The sequence below is a fragment of the Heterocephalus glaber genome, unplaced genomic scaffold (genome assembly GCF_053883595.1).
Source record: "Heterocephalus glaber isolate CG9 unplaced genomic scaffold, H.glaber_assembly_v1.0 deba00001600, whole genome shotgun sequence".
NCBI classification, from domain to species: domain Eukaryota; kingdom Metazoa; phylum Chordata; class Mammalia; order Rodentia; family Bathyergidae; genus Heterocephalus; species Heterocephalus glaber.
Genome location: NW_028258372.1, coordinates 39,032,345 through 39,054,694, shown reverse-complemented (window position 1 = coordinate 39,054,694; position 22,350 = coordinate 39,032,345). Strand labels below are relative to the sequence as shown.

At 41.4% G+C, this 22,350-nt stretch overlaps 1 protein-coding gene across 2 annotated transcripts in view; it reads left to right on the top strand.

The window, feature by feature from the left end:
• The first annotated feature begins 732 nt into the window (after nt 1–732).
• The window catches only part of Kdm5b (lysine demethylase 5B), an 82,451-nt gene continuing 60,833 nt past the window's right edge, over nt 733–22,350 (top strand). Inside the window, exon 1 of one of the 2 annotated variants that reach the window (XM_087193902.1) lies at nt 733–1,128. In XM_087193902.1, the coding sequence (XP_087050028.1) occupies nt 925–1,128 (204 nt within the window). In that variant the 5' untranslated portion in view covers nt 733–924. Of the gene's footprint in view, nt 1,129–1,517; nt 1,537–22,350 lie in introns of those variants that run through there. The other variant, XM_087193903.1, reaches the window with a different exon arrangement.

Here is a 22,350-nt window from a genome sequence, read left to right as displayed (position 1 = left end):
AAACACATTATCCTCTTCCCTAGAGTGACTTCCTGTGGCAGTATCTTCAGCGTGAACATCCAGGCAACATTGATGGGCCCATCCACTTAGGCAGGTATGGCAGGCACTGGAATCATCTTTCACACCTCGGGGTTTCTTCCCATTCTGTCTCTGTGTCCTAATTTTATTTCCTACACTTGCATCCCTTCTTTCTAATCAGTAGCACCACTGCCTTAATTTAGGCCCCATTAATGTGTATAGTAGAACATGGTTGTCCTATGGATTTGGGCAAACTGCATAAACCTTATTTGTGAAACACATAAGAACAGGGTTGTTGTGTAGGTCAGATGATTAATCATGCAAAGCACTTAGAGCGCTATGAAACTGGATATGAAAACTGGTCGAAATGATGATCATCCTCATGACTATTGCTTTCTCACCTCCATGCTGCTCTTATGTTCAAGCTGTTCTCCCTGCCTAGAAAAATCCTCCTCCAATCCCCTTGCTGTTTCTGCCCTCTTGGGGCTTGCGAAGTGTTTACTTCTATCCTGGCAGAGTACTGACTGCGATTGACTGATCGCGTTATGTGTCTGATCCTCTCTATCAGACTATTAACTTCTTGAGGGGAGGGACTCTGACAGGTAGTAAATGATCAATAAATGTTGGGTGGACTGAACCATCAGGATCATCTCATCCCCAGAAGGCAGGCCCCGGTCCCTCCCGATTCAAGGGCGGGGCGGGGAGCTCAGCGCAGGGGGTGGGGGTGGGGGTGGGGGTGGGACTCTTTTTCCTCGCCGTGGCGGCGGAGGCGCACAGCGTGGGTTAGCGGCAAGACGTCGTCGCAGGAAAAAGCCCAAGGTGCTGCCGTTGCTGGTCCAAGTCGGATTCGGTGTCGCCAGCGCCAGGCCTGTACAGCCCCGTCCTCGCCCCCGCTAGCCCCACAGGATGGAGCCGGCCACCGTGCTGCCCCCGGGCCCGCGCCCGGCGATGCCCCTCGGGGGCCCGGGCCCGCTGGGCGAGTTCCTGCCCCCCCCCGAGTGTCCGGTCTTCGAGCCCAGCTGGGAAGAGTTCGCGGACCCCTTCGCTTTCATCCACAAGATCCGGCCCATCGCAGAGCAGACCGGGATCTGTAAGGTGCGCCCGCCGCCGGTGAGTCACCCAGCATCCCGGGCCCCGCTCCGGGCTGGGGAGCGAGGTCGTGGGGCTCAGCCGGGGGCGCCCGTGGGCCTCGTCGCGTTGGGGCTGCCGGGGTCGCAGTCGGGGCCGCTCTGGGTGGGAGGTGAGGGGAGCCGCGGGGCCCCGCCGCCTCCGGATGGAGGTGGCGGGATTCGAGGGCCGTCTGCGAGCCCCGGGCCCGGCGTGGAGCGAGGGGTGCGGGGGTGGGGTGGGGTGGGGGCGGGGGACTCGCGAGTTGTCGTGCGAGGAGGAAAGTTTTCAATATGGCGGCGGGAGCCCCTGGTCCTTTGTGTGGCGGCGGCGGCGGCCCGGAGCGGGCCTCACCTGGGCACCCCACCTTGCGGACCGGGCGCCCCCACGCCGCGCGGCCCGGGCCTCCAGGTGCCCCCTGGGCCGGGGTCGCGGAGGGGCGGCCGGCGCTGCCCGGGCGGGGAGGAGCCTGGGCCGGGCCTGCGGTGGACGTGTTCTGGGGACGCGAGTGTCGAGGGGCACCGGGGGGCGGCGGGGACGGCAGCCCGGGCCGTGGGGCTGGGGTGTGGGCGGCGTTGCGGCCGGGACCTCGGAGGGTTTGGCGGGCGCCCGGCCCGGCCTCCGAAGTCCAAGTCCCCTGTCAGGTCCTTGGCGGGGGCTGGGGGCGGTGTTGCCCGCGATCCGGGGACCGCCCGGCTCGCCCCGCCCCGCCCCCCGGCCCGAGCTGGGTGCCCGACGTCGCTGTGCCTGCGCCCACCCTTGGGAAGGTCCGGGTTGGAGCCGGCCCGAGCGACGGTTGGACTGGCCGCGGCGGTTGGAGGGGGTTTAACCGCCTCCCTCTCGTCCCCGCCCTGGGGACCCCAGCCCCACCCCCACCCCTTCCCCTTCCCCTTCCCCTTCAACTTGCTCTTTGTAATGATCCCTGGAGTTGCTGGGGCTCGCTCTTCGCTGGCTTTTGGGACGCTGTTTTGAAGGAAGGTCCCGGAATAAGTCCTCCTTTGCCTCCCTCCTCCCCTCTCCCCTCCCCCACAATTAAAAACAAGACACCATACTTGAGTTTTTTTGGACAAGTTGACAAATAAGAGATGAAATATGTGGCCAGCTAGTAGGGGGGTAGTGTTTTGAAAATAGGTCCCCCTTTTTTTCCCTGGTATAGTGAACAAGGCTGGTTATCGCTGCTTTAAGAGGAGCACGGTACATTGCTTTTAGTGTAAAGAGGCCTGCAGAAGTTATACCCGGGGCTGCTTAGAGCCAAGGTTTTAATTCTTGAAGAATAGGTCGTTTCAAACATTTAGCAGTTTAGCTTTCTGTAAGATGCTAGGAAAGTCGAATATGAATATAGGACATTTGCCTTAATGGGACCTTATTCAGAAATTAGGCAAATTTGAGTAAGTTGTTGGTAACCAAAATGTGAGGAGTTAGGTTCTTGGGAGTTGTCCTCCATGTTGGTATTGTGGTATACTAGGGCTAGGGTAAATTCCTTTATCTTGTTTGGTATTCATAGCCCCTTTTCACAAAAAGATAGTGTTGCTGTGGTTAGGTTTGGCTACCCGTTTCTTCACCTAGACTAGCACATTAATGGCACTCTGCAAAATGTGCGATTGTACTGCCTTTCCCCACTCTGAATGTCAGACAGACATGATGGCCACCATTTTGTATTGAGAATACTTTATGCTACAGAAAGGGGGTAGTGAGGAACAAATAATGTACAAACAACCAAGGCTCTGTTTTGGAGACCTCCTTTGTGTAGAGGGGGCTTGCTTCCTCCTTTGTTTAACAAACTACTATGCCAAATGGAAAGAGTTTAGGAGTATTTGGTGTTGATATAACCACTAAACGGGAAATCTTTCAAGAAGTTGTAGCTCTTAAAAAGGGGGTCTTTTTGAAACAAAGACTGCTTAAGAGAGGTAAACAGTCTTTGTTTTAGAAACTGTTTGGTTTTAGGAAAACTAGCCTTGAACAAGTGGTTTCCTATAGTTGAAATACAGCAGCAACAAACCGCCCCCAAAACAAAAAACCTTCCCAGAGAAATATTTTTTATGTTGACTTCTTTATACTGCTTGTATTTATTGGGTGATTTTTGTTCATTGAGTTTTTGGAACACCAGTGGGCTGTCTTAAACAGGGGAATTGGGGCTTTTGGCATTTTACTTGTTAGGCAAGAGAGAATTATAAAGCATATGTTTCTTGTTCTTGGTACCTTTAATTAATCATACTTAATCTCAGTTTATAGGCGCTTTCTGAGTGAGAGTCCTAAACTGCTTGCTTTAGGATGGTGGCTCTTCAGATTACTTTGTATGTGAGAGCATAGGAGTTTGTGAAAACATAGCAGGATAAATAGGATGAAAATCTTAAGTCAGAATAACTATATTCAAATAGTTTAAGGGGAGAAATAAGACTTTTGTTTCAAAATATATCAAGTATATAAGACAACCAGGGTTGTTTTTTGAGCTGAGACATTTTTAAATTTACAGTTAATCTGGTTTCTGACTTTGTTACCTTCAAAAGACAAATTTTAATTTCCTCCTTCATATGCTTAGATGTTTGTTTAAGGACATAGAATATTTTCCACATCACTTTGTCGTATTTGGAGAAGGTTCATTTAATTTTAGGGGTATGTATAACAACTATAGGCAAAAAAAAATAGTTGACTGTTCAGTAAATTCTTTTTGAATTTCCCAAGTTTCATAGGAGTTATATGTATTTGGTGGCTTTAATAACTTTTTATACTGCCTCCAAACATCTAACATTTGGCGGTAGATAGGGAGATTCCCCAGATTTCTTTGGCAGTGCCCAAAAGTGAGAGCTTTAAATCAAATCCCAGATGGCAATAATAACCTTTTCTTTTTCAGTTTAACTTCCTGTGGTCACTAGTTTGATCCTTTCATCTTTATAGGCAAAATATAAAACTGCTTTGTTTTAATACAGTTAGCATCTTTGAGTGAACCTCTTGGTTCTACCCATAGAGAACAAGGAAGAACTTAAATATAAATTCCCTTTTATGGTAGAAGTGTTAGTGGGCTCATTTATGCCCATTCCAACCTGTTTTTTGGGTTTGACTTTGGTCTTACCCTCTGTTTGTTTGTTGGTTTGTTTTTGTTGTGGTGGTGTTGGGGATTGAACCCAGGACCTCATTTATGGTAGGCAAGCACTCTACCACAGAGATACATTCTCCACTGTTTTTCTACTATTATTTATTTATTTATTTATTTTAATTTTTAAATTTTTTTTGGTACCGGGGATTGAACTTGGGACCCTGCACTTGCAAGGCAGGTGGCAGAACAATCCCCGGCCTACTATCTTTTTTTTTTGAGACAGGGTCTCACTAGTAGTTTAGGCTTGCCTTGAATTCACTATGTAGCCCAGGCTGTCCCAAACCAGAGGCAATCCTCCTGCCTCAGTTTCCTGAGTGCTGGGATTACAGGTGTGTGCCATGGCACCTGGCTACTGTCTTTAGTCATACAGTAATTCACCTGTTGTGGTTATTCTCTAGCCACTTTAAACCTTTGACACTAGGAGAAAAAGGCTTATCAATAGAAATATTCTTTGTGGTACTGGGGATTAAACTCAGGGCCATCTGGAAGCTAGGTGAGTGTTTTATTACTGAACTCCATCCCTGGCCCTTTTTCACTTATTTTGAGCAGTGGTCTCCCTAATTTGCCCAACCTGGCCTTGAATTTGAGATCCTCCTCCCTCAGGGATCAAACTCCAGGGCCTTGCACTTGCCAGGCAGGCTCTGCGATACTGAGCTACATCCCTGGCCCAGGAAGAACTTTTTAAAAATACTGTATTTCACCAATATATAGCATGTGTTTTGTGGTTTTTAGTGTTTTCACAAATACATAACCATCGTCACAGTCAATTTTAGAACATTAGTATCTCCCTCAAAAGAAACCCAGTTCCTATTTATAACTGCTTTTTTTTTTTTTTTTGGTTTGTTTGTTGTTAGTGTTGTTTTGGTACCGCTTGTGCTTGTAAGGCAGGTGCTATGCCTGTTTGTTTTTTTTTGTTTTTTTTGTTTTTGGTACAGGGGATTGAATTTGGGATTGAATTTGGGTCCTTGCGCCTGCACAGCAGGTGGCCAAACCACTGAGGTAAATCCTGGCCCTGTTTGTTGTTTTTTGAGACAGTGTCTCACCTGGTAGAGTCTGGTCTTGAACTCATTATCTAGCCCAGGCTGGCCTGGAACTCATGCAGTCCTCTTAAATCTCTCCTGAATGCTGGGATTACAGGTGTGTACCAACACGCCTGGCTGTAACTGCTTTTAAAGACAAATTTAGGACTATACTGCCCAGGAGAAGAAGGTGATAGGAGTTTGGATTGAGTCCTGCAATTCTAGGTCACAAGTGTCTGCCTTAAATAGAGCAAAAATAGCCAGGCTTGGTGGTACACACCTGTAATCCCTGCACTTGGGAGGCTGAGGCAGGAGGATCACCACAAGTTTGAGGCCAGCCTGGGCTACGTAGTGGGTTCATGGCTAACCTGGACTATATAGTGAGACCCCATCTCAAAAAAAAGAAAAAAGAAAGGAAAGAAAATACCATTTGTTGTAGTCTTTGAGTAGGTATTTACCTAGATTTGATTTACCAGTGTTAAATTTGGCACACTAGGAGCCAGGAACATATCCACGTAGTTGTAACTCTTGGTGAGTTGATCAACAAAATTAACAGACCTTTAGAATGGAGTGTGTGTGATACTGTGAATACATGAGTCCGCAAAAGAATCTTGTCCGCACCTCCATTGGAAACATTTTATTCCTGTAACTATAGAATCTGCTTTTAAACATGTGGCTGGGTGGGATGGCACATGCCTGTAATCCCAGCACTCCAGGAGGCTGAGGCAGGAGGATCACTTCAAGTTTGGGACAGCCAGAGCTACATAATGAGTTCAAGACCAGTCTGAAATACATAGTGAGACCCTATCTCAAAAAATAAACGAAAAGGAGGTCTAAACCTTTTTAAAGAGGAAAATTTAATATAGCAAAGTGTTATAAATGTATAGTAATGTTTTTGAAAAGTAAAACTACTAAATGAACTCAAAGCGAGAGTTTGAATGTTTTTATTTAGAAGCTAATTTAAAAAAGAAAATTACTAGTCCTTATTTCTGATTGTTAGATCAGTGATAACTTGTTTGTTTGATGTGGGGAACAGTAACAAAGCCCGTGATGTTTGGGATATTTAAATAGGCAGAAATCTGTCAGTGAGGGAATTTCTTTTAGAAAGGTAAAGAAATACTGTAGGCTTTTTGATTTTCAGAAATTGAACATGGTGGGGCCGGGGATTTAGCTCAACTCAGTGGTGCCGCCTCCTGCCTTGCAAGAGCAAGGTCCCAAGTTCGATCTGTGGTACCAAAAAAAACAAAAACAAAAATTGAACATGGTGTATGTGTTGTAATAATAGGGTCGTTTTAAGCGCTTTTGTAGCCTCGTCACTTTCTTAATTGCTCCACGTGAAGGTTGGCTAGAGAAAGGATAGGAGAACGCCTGTGCCCCCAAATGAAAGTGCTAAGTAGGGCGCTGGTACTTTGGGGTTCCTGGAAGGCCACTTGTGTACGCTTTCCAGATGCCACCTCCAGGTTTGCAAAAGCACTAAACCTGCCAAGGCCTTTCCACAGTCCATTTGGTTTGTGTGAAGTTGTGTGGTTTTTCTTTTCTAATTAGGTGTCCTATGTAGATCATGCTTACATGCTTGTGTAAGGTGCAGATTATTGCTGACTGTAAAATTTTTTTAAAAATTAGGTGGAATTAATTTTAGGAACTGGAGGGTTCTGTTTTTTGAAATTTCTGTTAAATTTGGGTTCCTTGAAGAGGAATCATCAAAGGCATAGTGATGAGTCCTTTGGGGTAAGTGGTGGCGGGTGGATGGGTGACATCTTGGAAAAGCTACCTCCCCAGCTACTGCCATTAATTTTTGATTTTTTTAAAGTTTGAAGAACTAGTAACTGAATTTTGAAAATCTGAGTTGTGAAAATCTTGTTTTAGATATGAAAATTGTATACAACCTATAAGGATTTTTTGTTATTTTTGTTTTTGAGACAGGGCTCTTGCTACATAGCCCACGCTGGCCTTGAACTGGCCGTGTAGCCCGGGCTGGCTCAGCCTCCTAAGTGCTGGGATTACGGGCATGCACTACCACTCCTGGTTCCTAATAAGGACTCTTAAGTGTTAACTACTGTATACTAGTGTTGGATTGGAGAGAAAATGCACGTCTCTGTTCACTACCAGAATTTCTTCCAAAATGGTTTTTTTTTGTTGTTGTTTTTTGGGGGTTTTTTTTTGTTTTTTTTTTTTTGCTATCAGGTATTAGATGAGTTCTATGGTGAATTTGCTTCTTACATCCAAGTTTTTCTTTTTTTTTTTTTTCATCCAAGTTTTTCAGTTAGACCAGACTAATGAAGAAAAGCTGCCTCTAGGAAAGTAAGACATTTTAGTTCCACAGTTGTAAGATGTTTGGAAAAAATGTGGAATTTGACTAAATGCATTCTTTCAAGTCCATTTCCCCTCCACTGTGGTTTAAACATAGATCTTCTTTCTTCTGCAGAGATGAGATCTTGCTATGTTTGTTGCCCAGGCTGTCTTCGAACTCCTAGGGTCAGGTGATCCTCCTGCCTCAGCTTCAGAATAACTGGGACTAGAAATGACGACCACTTCACTTGGTTACACATTCAAGTCTTTAGTTGTAGACCATTCCTCCGAAAGTACTGTTGCCATATATCTTTACACACTGCCTTAGTGTTATCTCATTTTTTAAAAAATTCCTTTAAAAAAAAAATCACGTAAGCTTTTTTTATTTAAAGACTGACTGACTTGATTCTACCAGAGACATCACTACTGGGGTATAAATTTTAAAATTTTTATTATAAAAATTTCAAGCGTATACAAATGCCTGGAATAGCTACTTTCTTGGATATAAGAGCAGAGAGCAGCATTGGAGCTGAGGGAGAACTCGTAACTCAGTTATAGTGAACAGCCTGCCTGAGTTTGTCCTGTGCAGATTATAGATGACATTTGAGCAATTCAGAGGGAGCTGTCTAGCCTTTAGTGAGTGGTGGTCACTTTGCCCAGTTAATGTAGGGATTGCATTTCTCAGTTTTACCCAGTGGCTTTATTGCTTAGTTACACATTTTGGAACCTGTGAAGAAACTTGGCCATCCTCGAGGGCAGCAGTGGGGAACGGGTAAAGGGCATTTCCTGACGAGCACTGTTACACTCTGCTATCTTTCCATTTCTGTGTTGGCGAGACTTTATCTCAACTTTTCCTCTTGGGAAGCAGCCTTCTGGTCAGAGTGGTATTTAGCCTGAGAGAACAGAGTTGGGAGTCAGGAGTAACCAAGAAATGGAAAGAAATCCCTTTCCCACAAAAGAGTGTTAGGGAAGTGATAATTGGGAGTCCATTGAGTTGGTGATTAGGTTGTTAGGTTCACTTTTCTGTGCAGCATGATAGTTTGACTTTCAGCTCAAAAGTATTTCCTTTAAAATGAGTAATTTAAAAATTAGCTTCTTAATATTTTCTACCAAAAAATGTATTTTCTACCTGTATTTTTTTAAGATCTAAGGGTTCCTTCTCCTTCCTGAAATAATAATTTTAATTCCTAGATAGAAGATGCATCCAGGCAGATCACATCTTTTGGAACTTGTTGATTCCATTTCATTTGGTGTATTCTTTTATAAAATGCTGTAAAATTTAAGGAATATTTTGAGGGATAAAAATTAGTTATCAGAAGACTATTTTATTCTTAAATGTCATTCTTTTATTATGAGAAGAAGGACAAGTATTATTTGTAGATTTTTATTTATTTATTTATGTGTGTGTGTGTGTGTGTGTGTGTGTGTGTGTGTGTTTTGTTTTTGGTACCGGGGATCGAACTCAGGACCTTGTGTTTGTGTGGCAGGTGCTGGAACCACTGAGCTAAATCCTCGGCCCTATTTGTAGATTTTTAAAAACAAGAGGGTAGAGTTTTGAATCCAATTCCATCATGACCTTGGACAAAGTCAGTTTACTACAATGTGTGCCTTCTCATCTGCTACAAAGGGACCTGACACTGACCTAGGGCTGCTGTCTAGATTAATTGATGGATTACAAGAAGCTTAAATCCCAAGGGTTTATTTGCCCATTACTAAAAAGAGTCTGGGAACATATTTAGTGAACAAAGGTTAGTGCTAAGTATATATCCTTTATTTTCCTTAAAAGTGAAGGGAGGGGGACCGGGAATTTAGCTCAGTGGTTTCGCTGCCTGTTGCGCAAGCGCAAGGACCCGAGTTCAATCCCCGGTACCAAAAAAAAAAAGCGAAGGGAGGGCCGGGGATTTGGCTCAGTGGTGCTGCAGGCCACCTCACAAGCGAAAGGTCCTCATTTTGATCCCCGGTACCAAGAAAAGAAAAAAGCGAAGGGAGTTATAAAAAAGTAGACCTTGAAAAGCCAAAAGCTCAGCATCAAAACTAGAATATATAGAATGTTAACCCTCAGTTGTCTTAGGTGAAGCCTCATTTTTTCTGGTAGATATGTTAGATTATTCCAGAACATTTACAGGTATGTGTGTGCCTTGTGCAGTGTGCGTATAGAGGCAGGAGTTTGTGTTTGGTGAGCTTTGTGTTAGGAAGTGTTAATAGTTATTTTCATTTCCCTTAGTTTGGGATAACCGATGTTGCAGAATCCAGGCAAATTGAAGGGGACCATATTTATGTGTATATATATATATATTTTTTTTTTTTTTAATTTTTTAAATTTCTTTTTTTTATAACAGGGTCTCACTCTGCAGTTCAGGCTGGCCTTGAACTCATGGTGAACTTCCTGCCTCAGCCTCTGGAGTGCTGGGATTACAGGTGTGCACCACCATGTCCAGCTCCCTGTATAATTATGGATATGTGAATTCCCCAGATTTTTGTTCAAATACATCTTCTGTTGTTGGACCTCATGACATTACCTCTCAGGTGGACCCATATATTCTGTGTTCGTGCTGAGACTTTAATGTAGCTTTTGTGTGTGTGTGTGTGTGTGTGTTGTTGTTGTTGTTTTTTTTGGTACTGGGGATCAAACTCTGGTCCTTCTGCTTGTGAGGCAGGCGGCAGAACCACTGAGCTAAATCCCCGGCCCTTGTGTGTCTTGAATCAAAGAATTTAAAAATGCTTTCTAGATGTGTAAAATACTCCCCAATTTATAAATCTTCAAATATTAGGTATTTTAGTTGGGAGTAGACATCTAGGCTAAGATTTCTCTCCATAGCTATGTTATTTGTGTGGCCCTAGGCATATTTTTGTGCATTCTTTTTTAAATTTTTTTTATTTTTGTGCATTCTTAAGTTGAATCTTGCCATCTCACTGGCTTGACCAAATTGTAATGTTCAGAGAACTAAAGTCTAAATTAGTGTGTTTTGAGCACTTGGTTGGAGCTCTTTATTAAACACATATTCTTCTGATGCATTACTGTGTACTACAGGCAACAGATACTGAAACATTACAATTTTACTCTAATCATGTAATTCCAGAAATAGGACAAATCCCTATCAAACCGACATAATTACAAGGTCTTTAAGGCACGGTCCTCCCATTTTCTGTGTGGTTATACCAACTCATCATTTGGTGATATTTAAACCAGATGGCAACATCTTGTCCTTGCCAGGATTTAACTTGGAAGGAGAAACTGAGAGGATAGGCTCTCAGGACTATTACCCTGGTATCTATGTATTTGTGGGGCACGGGATAGGGTGGTGGATAACGAGAAAGGCTATGACAAATTGTCACAGTATAGCTTCTACTTGGTAAAATTCCAGGTATGTAAGCCATTCTTCTCATAGAGGCTCTCATCCATATTGTGATGGATTTTAGACAAATGGAGAACCACCAGGTTTTCCAGGGGGAGGCTGGCTTCAAGGATTTGTATAGGGTGTGGGTTTGGGGTTTTAAAAAATTGTACTTGAAGGCAGCCCATTCCTCTGTAACTATCCCCCCCCCCATTAATCTTGTGAGTCCCCTTCTTCCATTTGTAAAATATCTTTGATTTATATAATAATGACTTATCAAGATTTTTTATTAGCTAGCGAATGAAAGCTTTTTTTTTTTTTTTAGAATAGGAATTTATCTTTACAATTCTGGTAGAATTTTATCTTCACAATTTTGGAGGCTTCAGAGTCTAAGATCTAGGTGCTAGTAGGCATAATGTCTATTAGAGGTGGGGGCTGAATCTCTGCTTCCAGCGTGGTGCCTTGAGGGGGACCCCGGGATTGAAATCACAGTAGTCAGAAATACTGTGTAGATTGGCAGTTTGCCTTGTTAAACTTTCAATGTTTAGTGGAGTCAACTGAGCTATTTCAGGTTCGGTTCCATCTTTTTATTTCAAATGTGGCTATTAGGGATCATACATATCGCATCTCAAACTTTTGATTGATTGATTGACTGGGACAGGGTTGAGTTTGAACTCATTGTAGTACAGGCTGACTTTGAACATGTGCTGATTCTCCTGCCTTAGCTAGGATCACAGGCATGTGCCACCACAGCCAGCTATATTTTCACTTTCCATATTAGGCTTACATTTAATGTATCTTTTTCTTTTTGGCGGGGAGGGGGCGGTTACTGTAGATTGAAACCAGGGGCTGGTGCATGATAGGCAAGCACTCTACCACAGAACTAGCTTCTGCATGCGCGCATGTGTGTGTATGTTGAGAGGGGTTCTGGGCATCAAACCCAAGGTGCTTGTCTTAGTTACTTTTCTCGTTGCTGAGACAAAATACCCAACTCTGAAAGTTAAAATTTATTTCAGCTCAGTTTATAGAGGTTTAGTCCACAGGCGGCTGGCTCTATGGCAGGGGGCATCACAGAGGAGAAATAGTCCATGGCAAGCAGCAAGAGCAGCAGCAGCAGCTTGCCCTCTCCCTTTTATCCCTTTTAGGCTGCTCACCTTTTGGGTGGTACCACCCATATCCCTGGTGGGCCTTCCCATTATCCACACCCAGAACTATGCTAAACCAATCAGAGAGCTAATTCAGTAATTACATACCCTTAATCCCAGCATCACAACACCCTAGATCCAGCCACCTCTGAAAAACCCCACTGATAACTGCATGAGGCTTTGAGGGGGGGCATCTAGATACTACTGAGCTAGCTACTGTGTCCTCATCTTTTTTATTTTATTTATATATATATTTTTGAGACCAGGGGCTGAGTTGCCCAGGTAGGATTTGATCTTGTTATCCTCCTACCTCAGCTCCCAAAGTATCTTTTTTTAATTTTATTTTGAGACATGATATTGCTAAATTGTCCAGGCTGGCCTCAAAATTGCAGTCTTGCCTCAGCCCCCTGGGTAGCTGAGATTATAACTGTGGGCCACTGTCAGGACTGGGCTATTGTGTCAGGTTCAGTTGGTATATCTTAATTATAGCAGGCCTAAATAGCTATTAAATATTTGTATCTAGAGAAATACATGGCCTTTTAAAAATTTTTTTTATTTATTTTTTTTGGTACCTGGGATTGAACTCGGGTCCTTGCACTTGTGCAGCAGGCGGCGAAACCACTGAGCTAAATCCCCGGCCCTCAGCCTTTAAAAAATTTTTTTTTTTCCTCAGCCTTTTTTTAAAAAAACACAATAGGTATGACTGATCCCAGGGCTTTCATACTGAGCTACATCACCAGCCCATTGTAAAAAAAAATTATTTATTTTTGAGGCAGGGTTGCTAAATTCCCTGGGCTGGGCTCAAATTTTTTACTTTGGTTCTCCTGTCTCAGTCTCCCAGAGTGCTAGGATTATAGGCCTGAGTTACCTACACTTTGCCTTTCCTTTCACTTTAAAGTAGAATTGCAAAGTGTCTTTAGATGGGAACACACAATAAAGATTTTGTAATCTGTTAGTATTTCCTTTGGGTTTGGGCTGATTTTTATTTTCACTGCTGTTCCTTTCCCAATCCTAGCTTTGAATCTCTGAGTGTCTAGTCTGTAAAGGAGCAAAGGTAGACCGTGTATTTATAGTCTAATGAGGCCTTAAAGTTAGGGTGTGGGATGTTTAACTTTCCCTGCCGGTGTTGCCCAGATCAGTTTGAGTATTGCTTAGGGTAGGTTAAGAGGGCAGAGTCCAGCCTCTTCCCTAAACCATTCCCCCTTTAAAAACAAATCAGTTTTGGGATCTTTTTGGTTTTTTCTAAACCTTGGCAGCTTCAGTTTTCTGCCAGACATTGTTTTTCCTTCATTGGTATCCTAGGTATGGAAGAAAACAGATCAAAACTAATTATTAGATTACTTCTCTCAGGGAAAACTGTGACATTATATAGCTACTTTATGGTAACATGGTTTGGTGCAAGCATGTCGAAATGATAGTGCCCCAGTTATAATTGCAGTGGGAGAAAAGGGTCTGAAATTTCTTCTGGTCCTGTTCAGTGATGGTGTCTATCAGTGACCTAAAAGAAATAATGAGTTCTCATTCATTTTTTATGACTAGACCACAACTTGATGGCAGCCCATTTAGGTGAAAGATGACTTGTTTTAGGAATTGAGGCTTCTTAGCATCCTCTTTGTGATTTTTTTTTTTTTTTTTGGGTGGTTTTTTGAGACAGGGTCATGCTGTATAGTTTTATAGTTCAGGCTACCCTTGAACTTAAGCTTGGCCTCCAACTCCCAGCAATCCTCCTGCCTCAGCTTCCCAAGTGCTAGGATTACAGGCATGCACCACCACACCTGGCACTCCTGGTAAAATTCTAAGAGGACCTTTCATTATAGGTCTGATAAGACTTTGGGGATAGATACACCAGCATCTGTATGCGTCCCTCCAGGAGGTAATTTTAGAAGACTTCTTTTGGGGAAATTTTGAAAGAATAAAAAATGTATCCATGTGGTCTCTTCGGCTCCCTTATTCTGTTTATAAACAAAATGGTAGTTGCTAGTTCCTATGAAGTGCCTTGTCAGGAAACTTTGTTTGTTGAGGTTTGGGAAGATCCATGAAAGGGCCACTTTATGTTTCCTTCTGGTTTTGACACAAATTAAGGTCTATTTACAAATACAAATTATTGTTGGTATATATGCCCCCAGTGCCAGGGATTGAATATGCTTGGCATGTTCAGTTGCACATTGAGGCACCACTCTGCCGCTATGCCGTCCCCCAGCCCAGTTGGCCAAGTTTGATTGAAAGTGGTAAAAAGGAAATTTAATGAGCCTAGTGCTTAAAAAGTAACTACGATGGCATGGCATGACCCTTTATAAATGCTATGTTTTAGTTGACTAATAGATGATCCATAGAAGAATCCTTTGACTTCTCAAGTATTTAATATTTTGAAGATAAAATATCCTTTGCAATAAATTCTTTAAAACTGATGGCTTTCTCCAGCCCTGTCTATGCTGTAACAATTTAAGAATTCTAATTTTAACAAATTTTCCCATTCCTTATTACTATTTTTAATAAAACTATTAAAGGTCCACAAATGATTTTTTTTTGAGACAGGCTCTTAATCTGTAGTTCAGGCCAGTCTTGGGGTCACTATATAGTCCAAGCTGGCCTCCAAGTCAATGGAAATCATCCTGCCTCAGCCTCCCTGGTGCTGGGATTACAGGTGGGCATCACCATGCCTTGCCACAAATGATTGTTTTGTTTGCAAGGATTTTTTTGATGGAAGGAGTTTAGGGAAGACTGGGTTAATACAGGTATACCATTTCTAAAAATATTGTCAGCCAGTTGTGGTGTACACCTATAATCCCAGCACTTAGGAGGCTGAGGCAGGAGGATTGTGAGTTGGAGGGCAGCCTGGGCTACATAGTGAGTTCAAGGACAATTTGAACTACATAGTGAGATTCTGTCTAAAAAAAATTAGAAAAAAAATACATTGGTATACAAATGGTGAAGGGATCACTGTGAGTGAATAGAAAACACACTTGAAGCACTACTCTTTAATTCTGCATGGACAGAGTTTTTTGCTGGGATGAATGAGAGGGCATGACCTGCAGGGTGTCCAGTAGGGCAGCTGTTTCCAAGGTGTCAGCCAGCATGACTCAAGGCGGGCTCATAAGACCCTTTCAGTGGGTCCAAGAGAACTTCCTCTTTTCAAGTAAGTATCTGCGAGGCCAGATTTTCTGCATACACTTTTCTTTTTCAATACTGGGGATTGAACCCAGGGCCTTAACACTGAGCTATGTTCCCAGCTTTTATCTTTTTAAAATTTTTTTCTTTTGCACAATTTTTTTTTTTTTTTGATACCAGGGATCGAACTCGGGACCTTGTGCTTGCAAGGCAGGCAGCGGAACCATTGAGCTAAATCCCCAGCCCAATTTTTTTTTTTCTTTTGCAACAGTCTGCGTCTAAATTGCCCATATTGGGTTTGAATTTATGATCTTCCTGCTTTTGCTTCCCAGAGTGCTGGGATTACAGGCATATCTTCCTATACTTTGAACCAAAACAACATACCACAACTGATTGCAGAAGAGATGAAAATGTAGCTTATTTCTATTAAGTTAGACTTTACAGAGATTTACAAAATATTTATAAAATAAAGCTGTGTTAAACATTAAAGAGTAATTGATTTTAAAAATTAGTTGGAGTTTCTATTGTGATAAACATTGATGCATATAACCTACATAAATTAATGCTATTTGAAGTCTTTGGTTGTTAAGAGTTCAAAGGGGGTCCTAAGCCCCCAAATTTGAGCTGTGGGAGTAGACAAAAGGGATATTTGATTCTGCAAAGCAGGAGTTAATGTAAGATCTATGAGTAAGTGGTTTCTCTGTGTATTAGTCACTTTCCTGTTGCTGAGGCACAATGCCTGACACCCACAGTTTAAAGGAGAGCTTTCATTTGACTCATAGCTTCAGGGAACTCAGTCCATGGTCAGTTAGATCCACATCTCTCTCTGTGTTTTTTCTTTTTTCTCTCTGTGCTCATTCTGTTAAGGGATTATTACAAAACTGATAGAGGATTCAATAAAAAGTTCATTTTTCACCTATCTGTTGCTTCTGTGAAATGAAAATTAAAAGTGTTTTCTATAGGTCAAACTCTATTACCATATAAATAATAACTGAAATTCTGAATTGGACCTTTTTGGTCATTTTTGTGATTTTTTTTTTTTTTTACTAGTGTTTAAAAATTATAGTAAATATGTCTTGCTTTCTGGGGGCTCCATGCAGGGGTCAGAAGAGTTTGGAACATAAAACAAAAATCAAACCAAATGATATTTTTCAGTCGATTTTTTTTTTTTTTTTTTTTTTTTTGGAGACACTTTTTTTTGTAGCCCAGGCTGGTCCTGAACTTGGAGCAGTCCTCCTACCTCAGCTTCACAAGTGCTGGGGTTACAGGTGTGCGCCATTACGCCTGGCATCTTTTTGGTTTTTTGAGCCAGGCTCTTGCTGTGTATATATTTCAGGGCTGGGCTTTGAACTCAGTGCCTCAGCCTCCTAAGTGCTGGCTGGGATCACAGGCGTGTACCACCACACCTGGCTGCTTTGTCTCTTTTAGGAGCTTTTTTGCTGTGTGGTTTCATAGATTGTTTATGCTGTCAACAGTTTTGAGGAACCTGGTTAGGCACTTTGTAGGATGTCCTACTATTGGAACTTAGCATGGATTTATTGTTAACATCGTTAATGGTTAATGTCGTAGTTGTCATCATCATCATCATCATTATCTGTAGTACTTGGGGTTGAACCCAGGGCTAGCACTCTAAGCTACACCTCCAGCCCTTTTTAGTGTGAGACAGTTTCATTAAATCACTGAATTGCCCAGGCTGGGCTCCATCCAGTTTGTGATCTTGTTGCCTTAGCCTCCCAGGGTGCTGGAATCGATTACAGTCATGTGCCCTGCTGATTTTTTTAAAAGAAGGTATCTGTCTTTTTATAATCTTTCTTGTTGGCCATAGGAGGATTTAAATAGTAAAGCTGAGGAGTTTTTGTATCACTTAATTAGATAAATCCTGTGGGACAGTGTAAAACAATGATGGATGTGTTTTACCAACCTGTTCTCTTTGTTTACAAAGTTTGGTCACCAAAATTTCTCATTGACAAAAATTTGTCCAAATTTTGACTTTACCCTTTGTACTTTTAGCTTTATAGAGACTTTCAAAATTAACTTTTCTAGTTAGAATTACTTATTCAACAGCATTTAGTAAAATATCCACAGTACTGTTCTATGAAGGCAGATAAACATTTAAACTCCATCTTAAAACCATTTTCACATTTATGTGCTACTAGTGTTTCTGGAGGCAGGAAAAGCATTAATTTTTCTTTTTGCAATGCTTGGGATCAGACAAAGAAAGAGTCATGCACATGCTACACAGTGCTCTACTGCTACTGACCTATATATCCCTAGCCCTTTTTAAAATTTCATTTTAAGACATGGTCTGGCTAAGTTGGCCTTGAACTTGGTATCAGATCTCTCTGCCTTAGCCATTTTTTTTTTTTTTTTGGTACCAGGGATTGAACTTGGGACCTTCCGCTTGGGAGGCAGGGAGGCAGGCAGGCAGGCAGGCAGGCAGGCGTTGAACCACTGAGCTAAATCCCTGGCCCTGCCTTAGCCTCTTGAGTAGCTGGAATTTCAGGCATGTGCCATCACACCCAGCAAGTCATATTCCAAATGTTTCCAAATGTGATCAAGTTGATTTCTTTTTTGCTTGTAACTAGGATATATAAACTGTGACTTGACTCTGAAGCTAAAAGTCAACTTTCTATTATATATGTCTCCTTTGTTATAATACGAATAACACTGGCAAGTAAAGGAAATTCTGTAACCTAAATGATGAAAATAGGAAATTTTAAAGTGTTGGTACACTGAAATATTAAATGTTCACATATAATAAAAGGTAATATTTTTAATAGTTTAAAATTACAAAGATTGGGGCCAGCGATTTAGCTCAGTGGCACTGCGCCTGTGTTGTAAGCGCTAGATCCTGAGTTCGATCCCTGTTAACACCCCCCAAAAAAAACCAAAACAAAGATTAGCACTTTTGCAAAATGAAGGGGAAGACATGATATGTGATTGAAAAATACAATGAATGTTTAAAAATTTTTAAACATTGATTATAGTAAAAAACACATTGTAAGGCTGGGTGTAGTGGTGCATGCCTGTAATCCCAGCACTCAGGAAGCCAAAAAAGGAGGATCCATGAGTTCGAGGCCATCCTGGGGGTACATAGTTCAGGGCCAGCCTGAACTACATAGGGAGACCCTGACTGGGGGAGGGGGGGACCCCATGCCATAGCTGTGTCACACTGCAATGTCCCAGGATGGACAGCAAGCCATTGCTCTGCCGGAACATGCAGCTCAACCCAACCCAGTGTTGGTAAAGAACTAAAGAAGCAGTTTAAAATAAGACAATTTATTTGGAGATAAGAAATGACAAACAGCTACTCTGGGATGAGCAGGAAGAATTCCAGAAAGTGAATTGCCTGTGAATTTCTTGTCTGCAGCTCCTTTATTGACATCTTTGTCCTCCTAGGCTTCTTGGAATCTGATTGGCTGTCTGGCTTGTGTTTCATCCTAACCTTGGATTTCTTCTGGCTGTGCCACCTTTCCCTGTCCTTTGGTTGAGGGCCTTGTGGACAGGTAGTTTAGGCTAAAGGATTAGGTAAAAGGGAAGCTTGCGATTCTTATGTTAAGGGAGCTATCTGGATCCTGAGTTAGTTCTTTGCTTTGTGTTTCTAATTCCTCAAGAACTTAGTTGCCTTTGCCCTTCTAATTGCTGGAGTCTGGCTTCAGAGGTCTAAACTACCTTAGTAATTAATGCTTAGTGAGGACTTCAACCTGTCTTTCCCCTACCTACTGTACCCGTCCCTACAACATCACTAATTAATTCACCTCAAAATACCCCCACATACACTGTTTTTTTTTTTTTTTTTTTGCCACCAGGGATCGAACTTGGGTCCTTGTTCTTGCAAGGCAGGCGGTGGAACCACTGAGCTAAATCCTTGGCCCCCCCACATACACTTTGAATACCCTTATCCCATCATTCTTGCCCCTTTCTGAAGCAGTTCTGGAAGCCTGCCTCTATTTCTTTAGTTGTGCATTTGTAGCTGCCTTGATGTTGGTGTTTTGAATGAGTTCAAAATTTACCTTTCACGATTATTTTGATTTTGGAGAGGAGCCAGAACTCTTGGGGTGTCAGAGATGGTGAATAAGGTGGATATTTTTTAGTTTCTTTGAGACAAGGTCTTGCTGTGTAGTTCAGGCTGGCTGTGAGCTTGCAATGATCCTTTTGCCTCAGCCTCCTGAGTGCTGGAATTACAGGTTTGAGTGTGAATGTTTTTATAAGCCTGTGTTTCCATTAGATGAGACTTAGTAGAAGCATTCACTGTGGGTTTTTTTTTTTTGGCACCGGGGATCGAACTCAGGACCTTGCCCTTGGGAGGCAGGCACCAGCACCCCTGAGCTAAATCCCCAGCCCATTCACTGTATTTTATTTCCACCCTTGTAAAGACACTCAGGAAAGAAGACATCTAAACAGTAACTGTATATTTTGATCACCTTATATACCAAAATGCAACAAGTTTTCTCAGAGATTATAGCTAATTTTTAATACGTATTTTCTAAAATTTTAGTAATAAGCATTTTTTATTTATTTTTTTTGTATTAAATTCTTTTATTGGTACATTGTAGGTATACAAATATAAGCATTTTTTTAAATTAGAAGAAATTATTTCAAACTTACTTTGTTGCTTGAGAGGATATACAGTCAGGAAGTTTTGTATAGTGGATATACCAGAAATGGCAAGGTTCATGTAAAAATATTGTTATCATGGAACCATATATGGGGTTGCTGGCTACAGTGGTGTCTTTTTTAGTTATAGAAGCTTAATTTCATTGTGCTTTCATTTCACATCTATTGTCATCTGCCCTTACTCTTGAACTGTATACCTAAAACTATCTTTTTTTTTGGTACTGGGGATCGAACTCATGTCCTTGCGCTTGCACAGCAGTCAGTGTAACCACTAAGCTAAATCCCTGGCCCACCTAAGACTATTTTAGAAGAAGCTCTTTAAGCACAAAAATTTTCCTCCCTCCCTGCCTCCTTCCTTCCTTCCTTCCACCCTCCCCCCACTATGTATCTCAGGGCAGGCTGGCCTTGAACTCGTAATCTAATCTGTAAATTGTGTTTCAAAGTATGTATTTCTCAAATCCTTATTAAGGCTGATAAAACCTATCTTCATGGGCTGGGGATTTAGCTCAGTGGTTCCGGCACCTGCCTTGCAAGCACAAGGTTCTGAGTTCCATCCCCGGTACCAAAAAAAAACAACCTACCTTCAACTGAAAGGATTACTGACATGCCATAAAATATTAAGCTAGATTTCCTTGCTTGGATTGTTAAAATTTTGCACTTGTTTTGTGTTAATTTTTTTAATCTGTAAACTAAAATATGAATTCAAAAAATTACTCATTTCTGCTGGCATTGGGTTGAAATCCTGTGAGTGCATTTATTCTGTGATGATTGAGTTTCATGTAACATATACAATTAGAAAAATGCTTTGGTCCTTAGTTAATGTTATTCTTTGTAAACTAATAAGAATGTGCTTTTGACACAGATTTTTAATTGCTTTTGTCTTCAGGGACTCAGAAACAACTTGTGTAGCCTCTGTCTAGAGTATACGTACTCATTTTGCTAATTACCAGACCCCAAAATGATGACAGCCTCTATAATTAGAAAGATTAAAAGAATATTCTAATACATTAAATATATGGATGCTAATGGAGAATCATTCAGAGAATGAATTTTTGTGGCATTTATGAAAATATCCTTTGGAAGTTATTCTCACCCTGGTTGATTTTATTTTTGAAACAGTTCTGTTAAATTGCTTTAAGTTGTTATTGCCAAGTTAGTGCTGGGACTAAAGAAAATGTTTACCTGATGTTTCTCAGATCTCTCTGAGGATTTCGAAGCTTCAGCTTCCTACGTAATTGCTTTCCTAAGGAATACATTTTTGAGTGCTAAGGAAAATAACTGAACTTTTTTTTTTTTTGGTACCGGGGATTGAACTCTCAGGTCCTTGCGCTTTCAAGGCAGGCAGCGGAACCACTGAGCTAGATCCCCAGGCCTAGTTCTTGTACTTTTTGTTTTGAAAGGGTTAGAGTAAAAGTATTTTAAAGTTTTAAAAGCAAAGGAAATTAAAAATAAACCTCAGCAGGGAATTTATAGAACTGCTTGCAATCTGAATCTTATTCTCTTTGGAAGGAAAATGCTGTTTTTCTGTGGGAAAATATGATTTATGATACACTTTCTTGAATGGGGCTAAAGGTTTTTACTATTTTGGTAAGATTATATAGTATCCCTTTTGATAGTTAAGTACCAATCAAAAATTTTCACAGTGTTTCTTAAGTGAGGGTTTGATTATTTGGCTAATTTGAGAATTATTTTCCCTGTTTCAAGGTTTTTACTTCTTAGAGCCTTTTTATTCTAGTTATCTTTTTTTTTTGGTACTGGGGATTGAACTCAGGACCTTGCTCTTTTGAAGCAGGCAGTGGAACCAACCAGCTAAATCCCCGGCCCCATCTAGTTATCTTTCTTAATAGTTTTTTCACCCTTCTTATTTATTTACTCTTCTCATTTAAAACTCATGACTCAATGAGGCCAGGCTTTGCCAAAGATATCTCAGTTCCTGTGGTGTTGAGCATCTAAATAATATGTAATTCTTTTATTGCAGTACAGTGTTCACCTGATGGCAAAAAATCCAAAATAGAATGACATTCCTCTCTTTTTCTCCCATTCTTTGTAACCAGAAGAGGAGACAAACTTTGCAGGGATCTGATTTTTTTTTTTGGTACCAGGGATGGAACTTGGGATCTTGCACTTGCGAGGCAGGCGGTGGAACCACTGAGCTAAATCCCCGGCCATTCCCATAGACTATTAAGTGTGATTTTATTCTAATTTTATTCTACTTGTTTGTATTCTGTACAATAAAACACATTATCTTTAGTTTTTGAGCTAAACAACAAATCAGACTTTCATCTTTTTGCCCCAGTGTGGAGTATTTTTAACTTTTAACAGTCTAGTATATTATTAGCTGCCTCTTAAAGATTAGCCATATTCTCTGTTGATAGGGCAATATGACATTAAACAACTGAAGAGTTTACCTGTATTTATTGCATTCTTAAACAGTTAATGCTGCCATTTTTATTTCTTCATTCATTTTTTTTTTCCTGGTACCAGGGATTGAACTTGGGTCCTTCCGCTTTTGAGGCAGGCAGCGGAACTACTGAGCTAAATCTCTGGCCCCTCTTCATTCATTTTTAAAAATATATAGTAAGATAGTTCACCAAATAGTTTGTACTAATTTCTTTTTG